General features: G+C 46.2%; 2 protein-coding genes across 2 annotated transcripts in view; one reads left to right on the plus strand and one right to left on the minus strand.

Annotated features, from left to right (window-relative positions):
* Positions 1–9,802, minus strand: part of cdk17 (cyclin dependent kinase 17) — a 42,946-nt gene extending 33,144 nt beyond the window's left edge. The window contains exon 1 of the mRNA XM_084452445.1: positions 9,473–9,802. The gene's annotated coding sequence lies outside the window, so the exon portion shown is untranslated. The remainder of the gene's footprint in view (positions 1–9,472) is intronic.
* Positions 9,803–11,330: 1,528 nt separating this feature from the next.
* Positions 11,331–13,865, plus strand: ucmab (upper zone of growth plate and cartilage matrix associated b; the record flags this gene model as incomplete). The annotated part of the gene is made up of 5 exons (XM_084452787.1): positions 11,331–11,388; positions 11,604–11,672; positions 11,782–11,877; positions 13,428–13,526; positions 13,777–13,865. The coding sequence occupies 5 exons, from the start codon at positions 11,331–11,333 to the stop codon at positions 13,863–13,865; spliced, it is 411 nt and encodes a 136-aa protein (XP_084308913.1).
* Positions 13,866–16,362: the final 2,497 nt, after the last annotated feature.

The following is a 16,362-nucleotide window of genomic DNA, read 5'->3' on the forward strand; positions in this document are numbered from 1 at the left end:
AGGAACACAGACGTGTTGTGAGCATGTAGATTAGCCTACTAGGCCTACTGTATTTGTTAAATAATAGCCTACAGCCTAGGCCACGTTAGCCTACATCGGTTGTTTTATAGACTTTCTTTTAGGCTACAATAGCCTAAGACGTGACAACTTGTCTGTCATTTCATTTATTTATTTCTTGACTATCATTTGCTCTAATTGTTCTAATGTTGGGTTGTTTTAAGGCTATACCATTTTGTTCTGTGAATACAGTAGCCTATCGATGCAGCGTAGGCCTCATTTGAGAATAAAGTAGGCCTACTGTATTTGATCAAAGCACGCACTCAAGTGGAAATTAGTTTATTTTATTATAAGCTACTGTAGGTCTATTATAGGCTAGGCTGTATGAGTTTAGTTGGCTATTTGATTGCAATTTTGATGCATTTTCACAAGTAATTAAGGGTATTTATCGGTCTATTATGAGTCTATATGAAACAAGTAGCCTATATACCACTTACTGAATTTGGTGCATTTTAACATAAGTTTCAGTCATCCGGACATTTCAGAGATACGAACGACCTTCGGTCCCGTTGGGTTCGGATAAGTGGGGTCCTACTGTACATATATATGCCACATGCAGTATGGCAAAATACCAGGATGTCCTACTACATCCGGTCGTATTTTGCAGTATGCAAGCCAGCAGGCTTTTCTGGCTATTCTGACCCACAATCCAGTGTGTTAACAGTTAATCGACTATCGATTAATTGCTGATAAGAATTTACTTGAGTAAGATTTGGTTACTTGATTAATTGCTTGTGAATGGAATGGAACTTTTTTTTTTGAACGAACATCATCAACGGGAGTTGTGTGAAATGTAATCATGATTTAAGGTCTGACTGCACATGAGGACGCCACGCCATGTAGTGAAGGCTAATTGGGATGCTGGGAAATTTCAACGACACAGCGGAAGAAGACACAAAAATGAAGTGAGCAAAGCGCAGTCGTTTGTTAAGGTTAATAGTTATCGATTAATGAAATAGAGATTATTGAAATTTGCAACCTGCTCTTCTTTTCGTTGTACTGTTCGGGTCGGTCCGCCAGCCCGTAACAGAATGGGTCAGGTGAAGAACGAAGAACGGTCAAAGCACCGACTCGTTTCCCTAGAATATTTTATCTCATTAGTTCCGTTTCAGAAAGGACCAACAGGAAGAAACAAGTACCTTCTCACATTCTAGAAGGCTCCGCTCCGGCCAAAAGCTCAGCCTGCTGTGTGCTGACTGGGCTCCACAGTGTGTGTGTGTTTGTGTATATGTGTGTGTGTGTTTGTATATGTGTGTGTGTTTGTGTGTGTGTGTGTGTGTGTGTTGGGTGGGTGATCCACCCTATCCCTGCTCCAGTAGGCAGGACTGCCGCGTCGCTCTGGGCTCACTGGGAGACAACCGGTCGCGCGGGTGGTGGGGTAGTAGAAGGGTGGTGGGGGTGGGGGGGGTAGTGGGGAGATGGGGGGGGGCGGGTCCCTCCGGACGCTTCCTCTGATCCGTCGCCATGGCAACCCCCCTGCTGCTTTTTTTCCATACCGCAATGCAAAGTCTGTCTGGAGACTGGAGATGCTGATATTCTGCCTCCCTTCATCATTCTACCCCCCCCTCCCCTCCCCTCCCCTCCTCCCCCTCATTCTGCCTCCCTTCATCAAGCGCAGTCACCCCCCCCAACTCCCTCTATCCCCTCAACCCCCCCCCTCCCCCTCTATCCTCTGTTCAATTGTATTTTCCATATCAGGTTGCTCAGCGAAGACGCTGGGGGGAGGAGAGGAGGAGAAAAGAAAGAGGCGGCGGCCTAGAGGAGATGGAGAACGGACGGACGGGGGGGCATGGGGGGGGGGCGCCAGGCGAGGGGCGAAAGCCCAGAGAGGAGACGGGCGCCCTGCGTGCTGCGCGAGGCGTAACGCTGCCTCACAGCGGTCCTTAAACTGGGAATCTGTCCTTTCCCCCGCCGCGGCCCCTGGCGCACAGCAACTGTGCTAGTTACAGGGGGGGGGGGGGGCACAGGGTCCTGGTGAGCGGAAGCACCCCCCCCCCCCCACACACACACACACACACACACACACACACACCCCCCGCGGTGCAAGGATACCAGGCCAGCGCTCCGTATAAACCACCCATCGCCAACTGGCCCTCTGGGACTGTCCCACTTCTGCTACGGCGAGTGAGTCACGTGGCCTCCCGCTGTCAGCGCCACTCGGGGAGGGTTGACCACGGGAACAGGAAGAGAGAGGTCGCGACCCGCCTGTGACCTCACACCCGGGGGCGGGGGGGGAGGGGGGGCTACCCCATACGTCACTACCATTTGGACAGAGAGAGGGAGGCCTAGGAAATGCCAACCTCCTCCTTTCCTTTCCCTCTCCTCCCTCTCCTTCCTCTCCTCCCTCTCCTCTCTTCCTTCCTTCCTCCCTCTCTCTCCTCTCCTCTCCTCTCCTCCCTCCCACCCTCTCCTTCCTCCCTCCCTTCCTCTCCTCCCTCTCCTCCCTCCCTCCCTCTCTGAGAGGACCAGCAGGGCCTGGCGCTGGGGGGGGAGGACAGAGAAAGAGAGTGTCTGCTGGCGTGAATCATGGCTGAGCCTTTCGAAAGAGCAGCCTTCTCTCCCTCTGGTCAAGACAATGAGGACATGAGTGAGCGAGCTGACCCCGCTACGAGAGGGGGGGTGGGCTTCCTGTGAAGACACAGGAGGTTGAGATGAGATGGGCTGAGCACGGTGACACGGCATGCTCACTTGCGCGCGCACACACACACACACACACACACACACACACACACACACACACATCCTACACACGTAGGTGAGGAGTGTGAGCAATACCAGAGGTGACTGATGAGCTCTGTCAGTGCTGGTGCTGTCAAAATACGGTGTTCTGACTGACCGAGGAATAGAACCCTTCACTGTCCACTGCTGTGATCCTTCTCTCCCTCTCTCCCTCGCTCTTTCTCCCTCTCTCCCTCGCTCTTTCTCCCTCTCTCCCTCGCTCTCTCTCCCTTTTTCTCCCTCTCTCCCTCGCTCTTTCTCCCTCTCTCCCTCGCTCTCTCTCTCTCTCCCTCGCTCTTTCTCCCTCTCTCCCTCGCTCTTTCTCCCTCTCTCCCTCGCTCTTTCTCTCTCTCTCCCTCGCTCTTTCTCCCTCGCTCTTTCTCCCTCTCTCCCTCGGGGGGTGACGGTGGCTGGAGGGCAGCTGAGCCGATGACAGACACACACACACACACACACACACACACGTCTTGAAAGCAATAAGACCGGCGTACCAGCGTCTCTCCCTCCCTCTCCCTCTCCACCATTTTATTACAATAAAGAAAGTACACTCTCAAAACATGTTTATTACAGAATCTGCAGAGAAATGACACATTGTCCCCCTCAAAGTAGTCCCCCCCAGAGATAATGCACTTCTGCATTCGCTTTTGCCACCCACCTCCGTGGAAGAGATCAAAGCCACCGTGAGTGGGGAACTAAGGGGTCTCAAAGAGGAGGACTTTGCTAAGTGCTGCCATGGGTGGCAAAAGCGAATGCAGAAGTGCATTATCTCTGGGGGGGGCTACTTTGAGGGGGACAACGTGTAATTTCTCTGCAGATTCTGTAATAAACATGTTTTGAGAGTGTACTTTCTTTATTGTAATAAAATGGTTGAGTTTTGGGAGTTGGTAGAGAAAAGTGCCACAACTGTGACAAGCTACCCCTGTGACACTCTACAAAACAGCCTGTCACAGAAGCACCGATTGAGTGAGGTGAACAATATTATACCAGAATAGTCGTGAGATATAGGGGCAACAAAGGGATATCATTGTTTTTTTCAATTCAAATAGAGGCATGAGCGTGGCTGACACAATCCGGGGACTTTTCGGTCGCACCTCGTATGATCGGGTGATTGTGAATGATATTAGATCTGTAGGATAATGCAGACAGATGCAGGCTCAGTCTGTGACGTTATCTGTCAGCCAGCTGTGTAATTGTTCCCATATAGAGAGGCGAGGCCGTTGTTTGGTTTGGTTCATAACGGGGGGCAATCAGCCAGGAGTAGGGCTGCACGATTATGACAAAGATTAGTAATTGCGATTAATTTTGCCTGATATTGTAATTGTGATTATTAAGTGCGATAAACTGTGGTCCCACTTTCATATAAAATCAAAGTGATTCAAGGTGCTGCAACAATCTTGCTGCACTGTTTGCACAGTATCTGCTTCAAGGTTCTCTGACCCAGATTTTTCACTAAAATCAGCATTAAAATGTATTCATTCATTACCCTCATCCTGAACAACCTGACGCAGATTACGGCCTTATGAATTGTGCGACCCAATAATTAGGGCTGTTTTAGCATTTTTACAGCATTACAGTACATCATATGCTTATGGAGAAAATTATATTTTTGTTTAAGCAATCTATTTAATTAATAGTTGTTCATTTCAATTTGTTTATAACATCATATGATTGATCAACGCTCCCATGTTTTGACCATGCAAGTCAACTTGCTGCTGCTAGTCCTCTCTCACTCTCATGGGGCACACCTGACTCATGTAGCTAGCAAGCTACTAGCCTGTTTTCCGACAACATCCAACTCAATAGCAACAAGCTAGCGACAAATCTAGCATGCTTGCTACATTTATTACAGACTAGGCAGGACCCGGGGAAATGGAGAAAAACTCACCAAGCCACACCGCAGTAGTGTCAAAGATTCATGTTGGAAGTAGCTCTCTAATGATGATAGAGTTGAAGAGCTGTATCTAACTACATGGGTGCTCATAGTCTGATTTTTAGGTTTTGCCATCCACTGCAGAAACAGAACATTATAAGATAGCTAGGTTTAGCAATATAGCAAGCTAGTAACTAATACTACCTAGCAACCTAACACATATCCTAATCCTTCCTAAGTTAGTAGTAGCTAGCCCAATGATAATGGAAACTTTCCCAAGTTGCCAGAACTCTTGGGACATTGGGACTTTCTATCTGTTCTATTGTCTACCAAACGATTAAAGGTTGTTTAGTCAACCGTCCGACATGTCAGCCCACAATTAGAAACTTTAATTAACATGATTAATTGTGCAGCCCTAGCCAGGAGTGGCCTCGTCATGTACGCATGTACACACACACACACACACGCACACACACACACACACACACACACACACACACACACACACACACACACACAGGTCAGCTTCCTTATCTGAATGGCAGGTGGTAGGCATGTTATCGGAAGCATCAAGGGAAAACCAGGCTGTGCAGCTTTGATAGAGATGCTGTCTGCCCTCAAGCCAGTCTTTCCAGCATTCTGTCCTATTTTGCCAAAGGGAGCTTTACAATTAAGCAGTTTAGTTCAGAGGGAGTTAGTTCCATTTTTGTAAGAGACTGGAGGTTAGAAATTTGAGAATGTGTAAACTCTATCAAGTGGAAACTATACTTTAGCTTAGCATTAGGGTTGCAAAATTCCAGGAAAATTAAATTGGAAACTTTCCATGGGAATTAATGGGAATTAATGGGAATAAACTGGGAATTTGGGAGTTATTTATACCAACTGTATTTACCTTGTCATAAATGTAAACATTTTGTTTTGTCATAGAAGACATGCAGGCAAACATTTCTAATACAAATTTAAAATATGACATTTTTGACTTAAAGGTGGGGTAGGTAGTTTGACGTCAACAAGGCCTCCAATTGGTCAAAAGAACCCGCCCCTCCCTCCTGTCAATCATGATGTAGTCCCTCCCTCCAAACATGTCTGGTAGGTGTGGCGAGATAGAGGCCCTGATTGGTCAATACATTCGGGCGCGGTGCATTCTTTGAATCCAAAATACAGAGGCAGCGGTAAACACGGAGATCCAAGTTTATTCTCAGAGCACTTCTGTTACTGACAGCTGAAAGGATATTATGTCAATTTTACCAAATAAAGACAAAAACAAACTACCTATCCCACCTTTAATCTATTTGTGAGTAGAACTTTAATAGATCCTACAGCTCTCTTAGTGTACAGGATGCTTGGAATTAGCTGTGCATGTGATGGAAGAATGCACTGAACATGATGGAGAAATGCACAGTGCAGATTTGAAATTCAGATGAATTTGCATTAAATCAGGTTGTTGTTTTTTCCGAACTAGGCTAAATTTCAGTTCCCTGTTATAGGGGTCTGCGGTGGTGTAGCGGTCTAATGCATCGTGTTCCGGTGCAGTTGCCCACCGGGGACCGGCGGTCTCGCCAGATCTTATATGGCCGGACCCCAGAGGGAGGGGCCTATTGGGCCTCCGCTCCCCAGGGGTGGTTAGTTTAATCTGGGCTTGAGGGCTCATCGCACCACAGCAACCCTGTCTGGTGTCAGAATCACGGTTGCGAGCTGAGAGAGTCAGGGAGTTGTCTCTTCCCTTCGTATTGCCGACCAGCCGGGTTGTGTGATAAATCCTCAACAGTTACAGTAGTAGAGGGTCACTGGACACTAGGTCAGGGTCAATTAGCTACCAAATTGGGTGAAAATGGAATAAAATCCTAAAATAAATGTACAAAATAAAATAAAAAGTTGTTGGAAAAAAGCTGCAACAACAAAAGGTCAACATTTTCCAAATTCCTGAGCTTAACTTCCCGTGGTAAATTTCCAGAAATGTACTGGAACCCCCCTTTGCAACCCTACTCAGCATAATATCACTTTTCTGTGGTTCTGTGAGCGCTACATTTGAAATCAGACAACAGGAAGGGTTTTCTGTTTCTCATGCTAAAGGATTTCCACTGAGAAACAAACCAGACCTGGACTTTGTCTTGAAGTTTTTTTATGTAATACTTAATTACATAAGTACTTAAGTACAAAAACATACCACAGAGTGATGTAATAACAGCAACTATACAGACAGAAATAGGTAGGACTTTTAAGTGGTCTTGTTTTATAATATTATGAATAGAAACAATGAATCAGTAGTAGGGCTGGGTATCGAGTCAAATTTCAAGAATCGATTTGATTCCGATTCACAAGGTTCGGAATCGATTATCACGATTTAATTTGATTCGATTTGATTCAATATCGATTCGGTTAGTGTTACTAAAACCTGTTGGTTTTTAACTGTAACCGTAATTACATGACTGCCAAGTTATGTAACACATCAATACTAGGGCTGGGTATCGATACTGATTTCCAAAAATGAATGAATGAATCATTGAATTAATTAATGAACTATTCATTCCTTCATTCATTCATTAAATAAAAGATCAATTTTGGGATTCATGAATCGATTCAGAATCATTTGATTCAATGAATCGATTTTTTAAACACAGCCCTAATCAGTAGTACTATTTGTGCATTAACTTTCCCCCAACATGAGGAATAGCTTAAGCCACTCAGTCTAACTGTTTCAGTCAACGGAACTAGCACTGCATACCCTGATATTTCACATATGACTTGGAAAACCGGTTCTTGTCCACTGTGCGCAGTGGCTACTGTAAGTTGACTGACTTCCCATTTCAGACTGGCTGACCGAGAGCCAGAGTCGGGGAGTGGAGGCAGCTAAATTTGCCTGCACTTGCATTTGTTGTCTGTGGCAACTGCAATTCAGCGGGCCGCTTTCAGAGGCCGGGGCCTGGATTCTTATGTTAATACGGGAGAGAAAGAGGAAGGGGTTGTATTCATGGCTATGTATAGATGGGAGTGGTGGCTGGGACATGGCAGCTGCTCCCAAGGGAGAGATGACACATTAACCTTCAGCCAGCTGTCCTCGCCATGCCGGCTAAACATGAGCCAACCACACACACACACACACACACACACACACACACACACACACACACACACACACACACACACACACACACTTATTTATGCTCCCACACAAGTACTACGAACTTGCAGAATGCACATGCAGTATAAGCACTTACACTAGCATTGAAGCACACACACAGGCACGCAAGGAAATGAGCATACACACACACATCCATTAAAAGATCATGAAACCACAGCTCGCACAAACATATACACACAGCCATCTGATATACACTGGCTGGCCCTTAGAGGATCAGCACCGTGTGGCTCCAGCTGTTTCCCGGTGGGTCAGGTTACCCTTCTACCATCATCCCCAAGATCCTCACCAAGGTAACGCTCCTGCGTCAAGCCCAACACACGGGGCTCTGTCTCCCCCCCCCCCCCCCCCCCGCCCCGGTGGCCAATCAGCCATCTCCTTACCCTCAATCAGGTACCCTCGCTACCACTTGGGACTACGAGCCCTCAATCACCTCATTTCCTGACCACTGGGTCGACGCAAGAGAAATCAAGCTGGTCAGCTCATGAGTATTCAGGACACAGCCTATGGAAATACTCCCAACAGCCATACACAAAGGAAATGAATGAAACTACTACCAGTGGCTACCATGATACATTATTGACTATATCAACTGCTTCACCTGCCGGTCCAAAGCCCAGCAGCAATGGCCTGGCAACAAAGCTATAAAAAGCAGTAAAACAATCAATATCAATGTGATCGTTAAGCTCCAGGCTAGATGCACTCCTGATGAATGAAGCCTGTGTTTATAAAGCAACAGCCCCCCAACACACTAACACACACTTTCTTCTCTACCCTTGAACCTTGTTCCTTACACTCCCCCTAAGAGCAATGACGTCTTCCTTCAGGGCATCCTGCTAGCCTCTCTCACACACACACACACACACACACACACACACACGGGCGGTGTGTAAAGGTGAACTCGTCAAAAATCAACGAGAAAGAGAAGAGGAATGCCGTGAAAACGACCGCCATTAGGGTGATCCCTGAACCCGCAGACATCCTCCTCCAAATCTGCCCCACAGGGTGTCTGCTGGGGAGTCTGGCATGCAGAGAAGTTGCCCCAGACAATGTGACTACACACACACTTAATATACCTTGAACTTGAGTTATTTCGAGTTATAATTTAAGTAGTATTAATATTGCTGCATCTGAATCGTGCATGGTACAGAAGGTGGGTCAGTTAATTTTTGTATCACTTTCAGCAAGGGAAATAAGACACTTGCCCTGGACAAAGCGTTAGCCTACTACTAGCTTTGTTATTATAGCCCTGTGTAACATTCGTAGTTTTGAGCCCTATTTTGTAAACCCTTTTGGCATAAACATCATAAGGCAAACCTGAGAACTTTCTAAAGAGATATCTGCCACCATTTGTAGGCTACATGATAGAAATGGCTTGGTCTCTGTCAAGAGTAGCCTAGTATATGCTATCCAGTTTAGGACGGGGCCAACTGAATAGAAACACAAACAGTCTCCCTCGCAACGACAGAATGCCTGCATTCAAACACAAACACACACACACACACACACAAACACACACACACACACACACACGGGCAAGCGCTGTTAAGTCAACATTGCTACATTGTTACCCCATTTTGTGACAATGCGAAGTGGTACGAGAACGCAGCCACAACTAGTGTCTGCCACCAAGCCACTTGATTCATTGTTGTCATGTTGAAAGGACCGTATGAGATCCCGCTGCTCACCAGAACCGCCGTGCGTTGTTCGGACCCGAGTCCCCGACCTCGGAGCTTCTCTCGATGCCGGATGCCGTCTTTCCACCCACCGTACAGAAAGGAATGCTTTGTTGTGTCGATGTAGTAGTTGCCTGACTCGAATGTCGCCTCTAGATCCGTGGGGATATCGCACCGAGCATGACTACCGAGGATACGAAGTTACCGTCCCGATGGGGAAACACGCAGAAGCAGCGTTCCTGTTCGGTGGGAGAATACCAGGAACATACCAGCGTGAGATGACGAGAGACCCGTGAGGGGTGCGAGCTGTTGGGGCCCCTATACTTGCGGACGCTGCCACCACAGCCGTGTCATCGAAAATACATTTGCACTCGAGGTTGTTTCAACGTGGGTCAACTGGGAAAATAGCGCCACCCATCCGCGGCTATCATAAACACAAGATAGCTATGGTCGCCCTACAGCGGCCTCTGCTGTATTAGGTAGCCAGTGGGCTACTGGGGTTGTTATTGGGAAGCCCCCACAGCAGACAATACAAATATAAACTGAATCCACATTTATGCAATTTACCCTTGTGAAGTGAATAATAAAGTAGTCTAGCCTATCTACAGGTTGAGTAGGCTACACATCAAGTAAACGATTGGGCACATTATTCCTAATTATTATTTTTGCCTACAGCAAGTGAGCAACCATCCATGTTTGAAGATATATCCTAGGCTTCTGTGTGAGATTGGGTATACAATACGGGAAGGCCAGCTGGACATTCAGTGGAAACAAGATACAATTCAGAACCCTATATATTTTAATCAATGCAAGAAACACACACACAAACACACACGCACAAACACACACACAAACACACACACATAGCCTGCTACCAGTCCTCCAACTCTCTTTGGCTCCCTGAGCGACAATCCATCCGCCCTGGATACTTCTCTCAACAATTTACACATTCACTCCGATCTGGGCCACAGCCAGAATTCAGGTGGGAAAGAACTCAAGCAAACACGGGCTTGCATACTTTCCTGTACGAGCGTCTGCAGAGCAGAGAGAACGGCCTTGTTGAAGGCCAGTGCACTTCCATCTGCTGGAGGAGATTTGGTGAGCAACACAGGCAAGTCTGTATAGGCTGTTCTGTCACTGTGTCCCTGACAGTATAAGTCATACAGTATAAATATTCACCTCTGGTGAGTATGGCAGCAGTATATCCCATTGGTGGCATTTTACAGGTTGTTAAATGACAAAACGACTAATTTGCTTGATAAAACACAAACCAATCCAACCATTGCAGAATAAATTCATATACGCCTATAAGAGTGATTAATGCCCGAGTCCCCCATTTGAGCACATGGGGGAAACTGAACATGGTGGAAATCTAAAGGCCAAAGATGTCCTGAAAAAGAAAACAGTTCTTCCCCTTCAAAACAGACATGTGCTCACATGCCTGTCAGCCTAAGAAGTGGTGAGAGGTCAACCATTCATTGCCATATATGGTATCCAAATCTCCAAATAAGACCTCAAAGAAAATTCACTTAATACCTCTATCAAAGATTAATTGGGGGTCAAACAATTTAATTGAGCATTGTACATCAAAATCAACCCCTTGTTTATATGAGTCACACAGAGTATTCCCTGTGTAGGGGGAACTGTTGATGTTTGCGGCTCGGTTTCATTGGTCCTGACGGACACCTCCTCAAATCCCTTCCGCAGCTCCCGACCTCCCCTGGCCAGCGGTCAAAGCCGTCTGAGATCCCAGCTGATCTTCACCCAGCCAGCCCCACCCCCCCACCCCCCAGCAGGGCTCCCTCACCTCACTCACCTCTCCCACTCCCACCTCCGGCACCCCTTCCACAGCTCACACACAGGTCTGAAGATGTCCTGGATACACACAGCTCTTCTTGCGCTGCTCGCTGTGCTCCTGGTACTTTCCTGTGAGTCCGGTGGCAGGGGACTGTGGAGATTTGGGGGACAATGCAGCTTCGTAAGGGTGGGGAGTGACAAGTGAGAAGAAAAGGGTGCAAGCAATGTGTTCTGGGTTAGGATAAAGAGGGCAAAGGTAGCAGAGGTTCCATGGTAGTGATACTACACGGGAGTGGTGTGATAGGTGGGTTGTAGAGTTCTGACCTCGTGTTGTCCTCTGACTCAGTGTCTCCTGAGGCAGAAGGTGCAGCTGTGCCTGATGATAAGGACACGACTAAGGCCAGCGACCCCCGAGGTAAGCAGAAGCTCTCTTCTCCTTCACTCTGCCTAATTCAGCCATCGGTCTTCCCCTCATTCTGCTTGCTCTCCCATCTCCTCTTCCTCCTCTTCCTCCTCCTCCTCAGGTCCTCTGAGGAGAATCTTCATGCCCGCGGACGATGCCTCCAACTTCTTCAGGCGCCGCAGCAGAAGGGCAGCGAAGTCTCAGGATGAGCTTGATGGTGAGGCTGCTTATCCATGCAGTTTGTTGCCATATTTCTGTGTCTGTTAGCACGGTCAACCAGGATGGTGGGGTGGTTCTCTGGTAAAGGCTGAATACTGTTTATGTCTCAGTGGATTGTTTGACATGCTGCATGCTTCAAAGACAGAAGAATATTGTCTTGGTTGCAGGTGCATTTTAATCACACTTAACCTTACAATACTATTAACTATTAACAACAAAAACACTTAAAAACACTTACAATACACAGCACTGATGCTGTGGCTGAGATTGTGATGTTGAGACTGCATCAGTGATAAGTCAACTGAACAGATCATATTTTGTCTGAATGGGCAGTGTGTGAACACTGTTATGGCTGGATGGAGATTGTTTTGATGGTGGAAGGCTGTTAACTGCATCGTGGCCTCTTCAGAGCAGAGCAGCGACCGAGCTCAGCGTTAGTCTGTTGGAGGCTTTAGAAGGAGCCACAGGGTCACATGGAGCACACCGCAGTCTCTTCCTGCCGCTGTAGCACTCAACCTTTCACTCGGAAACTGCAGACTGTGCACCAATAAGGGACTGGGAAAGCTATGAGCATTCACATAAGAAATAATATTTGACGTTCCCTGTGAAACTTTATTTATAACCCAGTTGACAGCAAAGTGTGAGAGTAAGAGTTAGAATTGTTATGAGTTGAAAGTAAGTTGCGTAATCAATATTCAACAATAGATCCATTGTGTGCGGAGCAGAGCAGTTAGTAGATGAATGTGGAATGTGCCAACACACAGACGCAGAGCAGGGAGGCGGTCGGAGAGAAAGAATGAGAAAGTGCATGAAACATGAGATGTTTACTCTTTAGAGGCCCTGCGGCCAAATATTGGCACAAACCACAGCCTTTTACACAACAGCAAATCGATCTATTCAGGAGAAATACTGTATATTTCAGGCAGAGGATGAAAGCAGTCACCTGTTCATCTGAAATAAATGCACAGACTACATGATTGCTCAAGTGTTTTACTTAGGGTATCTAATGGAAGTGCCCAGGTAAAGAAGCTTTTCTGATATATGATGTCCTGGAAAAGTTGAGCACCAAACCTTTTGTTTTTCTAAACTCGCCTGAGGCGCGTTGAACTTTACCTACAAAGGATAAAACCTGTAATGTGTGTGTTGTTTAGTTGTCTTGAGGCTAGCATTTTATTTGATGTTGGGTTCTGATGTAACTGATGGACTCACATGGCTTTCCCCTGACATAAAACAAGGACGCTGTTTAACTGTGGGGATTCAGATGAGCTGAGTGGGCAGCTCATTATGCAGGCAGAAACCTGTCACAGGTCAAAGGTCATGCTGCTACAGTCTGTCTGTCTGTCCACCTGTCTGTCTGTCTCCAACCTGGCCTGATCTATGTAGAGATTTAAATACCTGCCTAAAATGGCTGCAGCCGTAAACAAAGAGTGATGCTCAATACCTTACACAGACCAAGCAGACAGGTCAAACTGTATATTATATAAGGCTCACTAAAGTGAAGAGCTGCGTGCATTTGATTTGAGTTCAATTCATTTCTCTCCCCCACAGCTGAGCAGAGGCAGAGGGACGCGGCGGACGAGAGGAAGAAAGAGTACCACGAGGAGGAGAGGAACGAGTTTGAGAACTACGCTGAGGAGGAGCACGACGGTACGGTACACCACCTGTTTACAGCATAGCTCATTAAAGATTGATGATTGACTGTTTATGTCTCAGTGGATTGTTCGACATGCTGCATGCTTCAAAGCCAGAAGAATATTGTCTTGGTTGCAGGTGCATTTTAATCACACTTAACCTTACAATACACAGCGCCGATGCTGTGGCTGAGATTGTGATGTTGAGACTGCATCAGTAATAAGTCAACCAAACGGATCCCATTTATAAAACTCTAACCTCCCAGAGCAAGACGAGAGGTCCCGTGAGAGCACTGAGCAGTGGACAGAGTTCCACTACGATGGGATGCATCCTTCCCACGAGAACAATCGCTAGTCCGACTGAGACCCATATCTCCGCCCTCCTGAAGTGATGAGGTTTTCTGATGACTCTCTGTTCTGTGCTGTTGTTGTCGTTGTTGTTCTTAAAGCTATTCTCAGTGCCAAGACACATATGGTCAGACTCCTGGGAATAGAGAACAGACCAGGTGCAAACAGTCAAACAGGCTCTAAAGCAAACATTGTATAAGGGCGTAAAACTAAAGAACTATGTATAGGATCCACCGTGACTATAAAGCTAGCACAAACTCAATGCTATCTGGTCTGATCCGACTATACTGCGCTAGGGTGTGTATGTCTGTGACTGACCCAGGTTCCTGTCTGCTGTTATACTCTGAATGGAGTGTGTATCTGTGACTGACCCAGGATCTGTCTGCTGTTATACTCTGAATGGAGTGTGTCTGTGACTGACCCAGGATTTGTCTGCTGTTGTACTCTGAATGGAGTGTGTATCTGTGACTGACCCAGGATCTGTCTGCTGTTATACTCTGAATGGAGTGTGTCTCTGTGACTGACCCAGGATCTGTCTGCTGTTGTACTCTGAATGGAGTGTCTCTGTGACTGACCCAGGATCTGTCTGCTGTTGTACTCTGAATGGAGTGTGTCTCTGTGACTGACCCAGGATCTGTCTGCTGTTGTACTCTGAATGGAGTGTGTATCTGTGACTGACCCAGGATCTGTCTGCTGTTATACTCTGAATGGAGTGTGTATCTGTGACTGACCCAGGATCTGTCTGCTGTTGTACTCTGAATGGAGTGTGTCTCTGTGACTGACCCAGGATCTGTCTGCTGTTGTACTCTGAATGGAGTGTGTCTCTGTGACTGACCCAGGATCTGTCTGCTGTTGTACTCTGAATGGACTGTGTCTCTGTGACTGACCCAGGATCTGTCTGCTGTTGTACTCTGAATGGAGTGCGTCTCTGTGACTGACCCAGGATCTGTCTGCTGTTGTACTCTGAGTGGAGTGTGTCTCTGTGACTGACCCAGGATCTGTCTGCTGTTGTACTCTGAATGGAGTGTGTCTCTGTGACTGACCCAGGATCTGTCTGCTGTTGTACTCTGAATGGAGTGTGTCTCTGTGACTGACCCAGGATCTGTCTGCTGTTGTACTCAATAAACCCTGAGTCTGATCTGCAATCCTGTCCGGTGTACTACTTCCTCTCCTCGGCCATTGGATCTTCAATACCAAATCTCCATCATTTATCATGAAGACATGGAGCACAGCAGAGGAGATGGGCCTGTTACAGATGCACCACTGCCTGTAAAAGGGTGTTTTTCATCTTACTAAGACTTAAAGGAGTAGTAAAGGGAAAATGCATGTTTAGCCCTGTTTTAAGGTTTCTATGATCACATACAATGGTTCAGATCAAAACGTTGACAAAACTAGCACTTTTGAGAAAGTCTGATAATTGCTCTACCACCGTTTTGGGCACCATGAAAAATCATTCAAAAAACTCTCAATTTCAAAGACATATATTGCATTTACACAAATTGTATAACTGTAAAATACTGGAGATTTAAACATATCATTGTTGATATTTGTATACACAGGTGTAATATTTGTTATTCATTCATTTGTAATAGAACGCCATGGTGACCCTCCCAAAGTTCTCAATGTACCTGGGATTCATATTTGTGTCCAATATGTGTATATGTGTAGGGAGGTGCTTTTCATGCATGCTTTATAATGCTTCATACTGGGCTTGTTTTGGGAAAGAATATGTAACATGAAAGAATACAACAATAACCACTCTGATCCAAGCAAATATGAGTAATTAGATTTGTATTTACAGACACAGGCTACTTCATCAACATAGTCTTTTAGTGCCCCTGAGTAGTCAAGTCCTTCAGCCAAATTGCACATAAAATATTACAATTTAAAGTGGCATACTCTTATAGAGCACGTTCATATGGAGCATCCTTGTTCCATAAATGTGCAGCCGTGAGACACTAAGCAGGAGAATCACAGAGTAAGAACAGACAATTAAAATGCTGGCTAGGCAGTTTTCCTCTCTCCCTACTGTTTGACCACCATTTCCCTTGGAGGGGGGAGAGAGGGGGAGAGAGACAGCGCCTTGCTGCTAAATTCAAAGGGCAGGTATGAAAGCACAGTGGCCAGTGAGTACAGTGTGATCTGCTCTCAGAACAGCCAGTCTGAAGGGAAGCTAAAGCACTAACTAGTAACTACTATACTGCATGTCATATAATTGTGTATATATACTGTATTACAACTGAGCAATGATTATAAAGGTGCAGCAATAAAAAGTAATTCCTTGGTTTGTCGCTTTCCGCGTGTATGTGAAAATATAGTGGTGATCTTTGTTATGATTCACTTTCTTCTTTTCCTGTTCTTATCCAAATTAATCATGCTTTGTTTATGGCATATTTAGTCAGAAACCTTACACTTAAATATGTACTTCGTAGCGTCCTCATTATAATGTGGATTTTAAAATCACGAGGTAATCTGTCCTGATGCGAGTATGCGATGAGGGCTTT

This window comes from Borostomias antarcticus, assembly GCF_949987555.1.
Source record: "Borostomias antarcticus genome assembly, chromosome: 18".
In the NCBI taxonomy this organism is placed as follows: domain Eukaryota; kingdom Metazoa; phylum Chordata; class Actinopteri; order Stomiiformes; family Stomiidae; genus Borostomias; species Borostomias antarcticus.